The sequence below is a fragment of the Falco biarmicus genome, chromosome 4 (assembly GCF_023638135.1).
Source record: "Falco biarmicus isolate bFalBia1 chromosome 4, bFalBia1.pri, whole genome shotgun sequence".
Lineage (NCBI taxonomy): Eukaryota > Metazoa > Chordata > Aves > Falconiformes > Falconidae > Falco > Falco biarmicus.
The window spans coordinates 77817762-77823761 of NC_079291.1; the positions used below are offsets into that span (position 1 = coordinate 77817762).

The window sequence follows — 6000 nt, forward strand, 5'->3', positions numbered from 1 at the left end:
CTGAAATACCTGGAATTTTTGACATGTGACTGCAACAGTATCATAAGGCACATGAATTTAAAAGTACAGTTATAAGAAAGAATATGAGGCAAACAGTAAAACTGAAACTTTCAAAATTCAGAAGACTGTGCTGTGATCTGAAAAAAACTGCTAAACACCTGTGATCCTTTTGGCTTAGGGTGCAAATGCTGGAAGTATCTGCAAGAAGTGTTAGCATGGTGGGAGTTATAGCACTATTTCTCAGGCTTAAAACCTTCTTGAAACGTTACCTGCAAATATAAATGCAATGCCTGGATTTCTTTCGGGCTCGTCTGTTATTCACTTTACCTGCCAAGATCTCATTGCTAAGCTGTTGATTCTTTTGCAAGACATCCAAAGGATCCAACCCTCAGAGCAGGTGTGAAGGGAAAATGTATCACCTTACTGAAGAGCACCTGAGAACGCTTCCCATCTTTTTGGGGAAATTTAGACCCTTGCAGTTCAGCCTGAGCAAATAGGAATTGATGTCAAAATTTGATTATGTGGAAGTTATCCAAGCCTGTACCTGTTTCGTATTAGGTTGGGTCTTGCGTTGCATGTAATGCACATGTGCTGTTGGTGGGTGCAATCATCACCCTTGCTTTTGAGGCAGAAATTTTTGTCTTTGGAAGATCTGCTAAGATTTGATACAGAGACAAGTGAGCAGTTTTGTAACCTCAGTCTGGGCCCTTCTGGTTGTGTAGACTCGATGAAACAACACGGAATACTCCGGTGAGCTGTGATTTGAGCTGCAACATGGTAGCACTGGGCAGAATCAATGAGAATTCATTTGGGCTGTGTTTGTAAGGAGAGCTGAGCCTTGGCAAATATCTGATCCAGAGGTATAGAAACAATGGTATAGGTGCTAGAAGGCTGCTGCAGAGTGGTCCACAAAAAACATCTCTTTGCTTACCGTGTCCTCTGGAGGAGGCACAGCGGCTGATAAACGTTTGTGTGTACAGGCAGCCTCAGGTAAGGAGATGCTGCTGTCCTTACCAGCCTTATTTGACTGTGATACGACCCTCTAATAATTATGCTGGTTTCTGAGCAAACTATTCGCTGGGGACTTCAGGCCTATTCTGTAACTTGAGGATCTCTAGCTTGTTAAGTAAGTGTAGAGAAATTGAAGTCAAGAAAAATGAGCCTATCTGAGAAACAGAAACAACCCCCAGCTGCAAATTCCTGTGAAACTGCTGGGATTATTTAAAGAATTACTCAGTTTTGGTTGGTGCACAGCACAGACTACTTTTAATGCACTAGATACATGAAGATGTCAGACATCAGTTGTTCCTAAGTTACTTCAAGTTCTGTACAAAGACTGTTTCTGTGACTTTTCACATCCCAGGTTGGAACAATTCCAGGTGTTCTTACTTGGCAACTTTCTGTTTATAAAACACATGATGAATTTTGAAATGCTTTTATCCCTTAAGATGTGGGATGTCTGAAATACCTGTTGTGGTACAGGGTCGAATCCAAGGTTTGTGCTTTCTTCTTTCCCTCAGGTGAAGCTCTATAAAAGTGAAAATCTTGACAACCCAATTCATACAGTCAACTTGGGCCTATCCCTGTTTTTCCATTTCCCACCACTGCTCCGAGATGGAGAGGTAAGAATATTGCTGAATAATTAGCTTAAGTCACTTTAATTTTTTTTTCCCCTAAGGACTCAGAAGTGTTATTTGTGGTGTGCCTGCAGTATTGTATTCGTGCTGGAGTGACCAGTGTCCCAGAAGCTTTGAAACCTGTTAAACTGACTTTTGCATTTAACTCTGATTTTGCCTCAGACTGTTACTGCTGCTGTAGACTGATACAGTTTTTACCCACAGAATTACGTGGTGCTCCTGGATTCTACGTTGTCTAAATCACAGTATGACTACACTCTGCCTCAAGTTTTGTTCACTGCTATTGGATATCATAAACACATTACTCTGGTCTTCAGTCCCACTGTAAGTACAAAATAGTTACAAAATAGTGTTCAAGTGTCCACCTTGAGAGTGATGTCTGGTAGTACAGCCTGCGTGTATTTTGTCATTTTGGCCAACCTTTCGATTAATGTAAATGTAAAGGCGTTTTATGAGAAGCTTTAAAGTGACAGTGAATTTGGATTTGGCCACATTTAAGGCATCGGGCAGAGATGTAATAACCTGGTACGTTGTGGGAGGCAGCTAAGGAGTTCAGGAAGAGGTTGTAGCTGTGACTAACTGAAAGGCTGCAGTAACTGGGGGCTGAAGGAAAAAGGTAGGATTGTTGTCAGAATTCCTTTAAAGACTTGTGCGTGTATGACAGAAGTATCACCAGGCCAAAAGAGAGCTTTAGTTATTGGAGCTGAAGTAGAGGGTAAAGCAGAGGGGTTTCAAACTAGCATCAGGGGAAAACTTCTCCCTTGGGAGAGAGAAGTGTATTGTTGCACTTCCGAACGGTGCAGTCAATTTAGTGAAGTGTTTGCTCTGTAATACTTAAATGATCTATTTCTGTTCTGCATCACTGCATGCTCAGGTGCCAGTGAAACATGAGGGAAACATGAAATGGCAGTTACAAATGAAGGAGGCAGATGTGCCTGAAAGACTTAGTGCTGGCATGGTTGCTGTAATATTATCATTGGGATCATAAAGGTTTGGGCAGCATGTGACAGGTAAACCAAAGCACGCCAGGGTGACTGTAAAGTGGAGGCTGACCATCACTGAATTAGCTTTAAAAACCAGCAAACCTCAGCAAGAAGGTAACAAGGTGAATGAATCTGATGAAGGGGACTTCTTTGAAGTTGAAGGCAAAGTTAGAGCAGCACAGGATGGGAAGAGCTGGACATGCCAAATGATCCTGTTGCTGGCGTTGCTTAAAGCTGAGGGATAAATCCATGGTCCCCACTCTTTCCAGAGAAAGCTGCCTGAACAAGATATTGCCCAAGGATCTTACATTGCATTACCACTGACGCTGCTTCTGTTGTTGGCTGGTTACAACCATGATAAGGTAGGTCATGGGATTTTTTTGTCTTATCCAAGTATTGTCTGTCAATGAATACTTCATACTGTGTTAAGCGAGGGCTTGTTGAGGTGACTATCCAGACAGATGCAGTCAGTGGTTACCTTATGTTTTAAGAAAACATTTTAAGAAAAGCCAGTGTAGCCAAGTTTTTGGACAGTTACCGTCCTTCAAAAAAACTTGGTGTGAAGCTGAGTTCCTGGGCTGCTTCTGAATTTTGTCTTCTCATTTGGTGGCTGTGGAAAGAAAACCAACAACACAGCATCATTCAAATTCAGATAACCAGACTCAGTGGTAATAGGAATGAAAATTATTATTTTATTGACTTCAGGAACAATCAGACTGGAAAAAGATCTTGCAAGTCATTGAGTCTGGTTTCTTTAGCTTTGCACCCTCCCTAGTGAAATGCTCTCAAGAGGAATATAGCTACCTGTTATATAACCCCCTCTGTCTTTCTTAACAAGCCATGCTCTTCTAGTCTTCTCTGATATATCTGGATTTCTGTTTTGCTGATAAAAGAAACTTGTATGTGCAGTTTGATTTCATCTCAGACATGGGTAAGACAGCACCAAACATGGGGATCTCCAGGATTTTCTACAGTGTCATTGAAAGTGCTTCTGCTGAAAACAGCGGTCATTTTCTAGACTCAGGACTCAAGCTGCTGTTCTTGGGTAGATGGCCGCAGGAAGAAATGTTACTGACAATCATCTTAGTTTTTTATTACTAGAAATTCCCAGAAGTTTGGTTTGATTCTTTCCCAAGAAGAGCTGCCATTTTCTGATATCTTTGTAGATGTGACATTTTACGCTATGGCTTCTGTTTGTTTGGGGATGTAGAGGTCTAAAGAACATTATCATTCAGACCTTACCTACCATTGCAATAACAAGCTGCTTCCCCTTTGTTTTTTTGCCCAGCTTATTCCCTTATTGCTACAGCTGACAACTCGACTGCAAGGAGTACGTGCTCTTGGACAGACAGGTTCTGACACAGGTGGCTCAGAAGATGCAAAGAGACAAACAAAAAAACAGAAGACAAGACGGACATGAGGTAAAAGGAATGATCACATGAAGTGGTGCTCCGTCAGACTGGAGCCTGAGGAAGCGAAGCCACTGAAATACGTTCTTGTTGAATTAGCGAACTTTACATTTTCGTTGTTGCTACATGAGCACCATTTGTCACTAGCTCCATTTTGGTTGTAAATTTTCTGTGGAGTCTGTAGATCTCTGTTGTAAAGCAATGAAACAAATGCCTCTGTTGTCACTGTGAGTGCATCTCCCATACTTGAAGACAATTAATGATTATTTTTTTTTTCTCTTCAGTGGAACAGGTCATGCTGTCTTTGTGAATGATTTGTAAAAGCAGTGGTAATAAACTGCTTGACTTCACTTTTGGTCTCTAGATTTTGGGATCCTTATTCCTTACCTTTTGAAATACCTATCTCATGGAAGCAGCACATATGGATTTTACTATAACAGTAGTGCTTGAAGGAAAGTTTTGGGGGACATACTTGAACTGGTGAATTATGTCTTTGGCACTTCCAGTTCAGCAGTTTGATGGAAGAGTCTGTCATCTGCACAGCTATGACTTCAGTTTTTATCCAATGATTATGTTACCTTTGATTAAAATCAAGTTTTTGCCCAATGAAGATAAATTGTTAATGTCAGGTAAGGCTGGTTTTTAATGTCAGGTAAGTTCTGATGATCCTACTGTAAAGGTGGCATTTAAATTTCAGTTTCATATACAATATGATCTCCTTAGACCTCCAGTATTCCTGAAGCGACTCCAGCTGGTTGTACTGTTCTTTACAAAGCTGTACTGCGGTGACAGTGATACCCGTTCAGCTGAGTGGCTGTCACATCTCTTGCTCAGGCCATGTGTAGCCTTTTTGCTGACTGATGATTGATTTTGTTTGTTTGTTTTAACTTTAAGAAATGTGAGCTTTTTGAAATCTCCAATGTGTACAGTCCCAATAATGTAGTCTGCAATAAATAACTGGGTTTTACAGGGTATCTTTTGATTCTTGTTTGAAGTAGACATACACAGTTTAAATGTTAATGGGGCTTTTTATTGACAAATAGTATAAAGGTTAATAGAGCTTTTGAAAGATGCACATAAATGCCTACAAATATTGCAAAGACGTTGGTACAGCCAGTAAGTGGCAATGTTTCTCTTTTACAGTACTTGAAATAAAGTCCCTTTACATTTAAATATTTAAACTTACAAAACCTACCATTCTTAGAAATTTGGATGCAAAAGATTTTATGCTGGTTTTGTTGGTATTTTGCATTAGTTTGGGTCTAAATAATTAAAACTTCATTCAGTGATCGTTCTAATCTCTCTGAGGGAAATTTTATCAAGATCATACTAAAAACAAAGAATGTTGAAAAAGCATGTATATATAGAGTTTGAGATGAAGCTCTAATAAATTATCATGCTCTTTACTTAATGATCTTGAATTTTATATTGCTGTGATGAAATATATGGAGAAAAAACCAATGTGTTGTAAGACCTACGATAAATTGTACATTTTCAGTACATCTTTATTTTAAGCTGGTGAATGTTAAGAAAGGTATTGCTACTTTGGGGGAATGTATTGGGAAAAAATGCACATGTCCATGTGCCTTGAGGGAGTACCAGATATTCCGACCTCTGGACTGTGGAACGGATGTTTAACGTTGGAAATGCTGGTAATAAAAAGAAAAAGGTTTTAATGCTTGCTTCTAAACCTGGGATTTGCCCAATGTCTCTTCTCAGAATTTTCTTTTTTTTGCCTTCTGCAGCACAGTGGTGGCCTACTTGCTTCCAGCCCCGTGTTTTGGGGTTTATTCTGCTTTTGAAGTGTTTATTCCTAGCAAAAATATAGCTTGCCATTTCTCACCTGGCAGAGAAGTCATGGTGCTTTTTGAGAACATGGGGAAAACCGACGCATGAGATAAATTTCTAAAGCAGAACTAAATGCCAAGAAATCAGTATCTCCAATTATATTTAGAAACCAATAATCAGATA

General features: G+C 39.8%; 1 protein-coding gene across 1 annotated transcript in view; it reads left to right on the plus strand.

Moving 5' to 3' along the window:
• Positions 1–5719, plus strand: part of LOC130147388 (BOS complex subunit NOMO1) — a 28785-nt gene extending 23066 nt beyond the window's left edge. The window contains exons 28-32 of the mRNA XM_056334408.1: positions 1521–1622; positions 1842–1961; positions 2890–2982; positions 3909–4041; positions 4314–5719. Coding sequence (XP_056190383.1) covers positions 1521–1622; positions 1842–1961; positions 2890–2982; positions 3909–4040 — 447 coding nt within the window. The 3' untranslated portion in view covers position 4041; positions 4314–5719. The remainder of the gene's footprint in view (positions 1–1520; positions 1623–1841; positions 1962–2889; positions 2983–3908; positions 4042–4313) is intronic.
• The last annotated feature ends 281 nt before the right edge of the window (positions 5720–6000 follow it).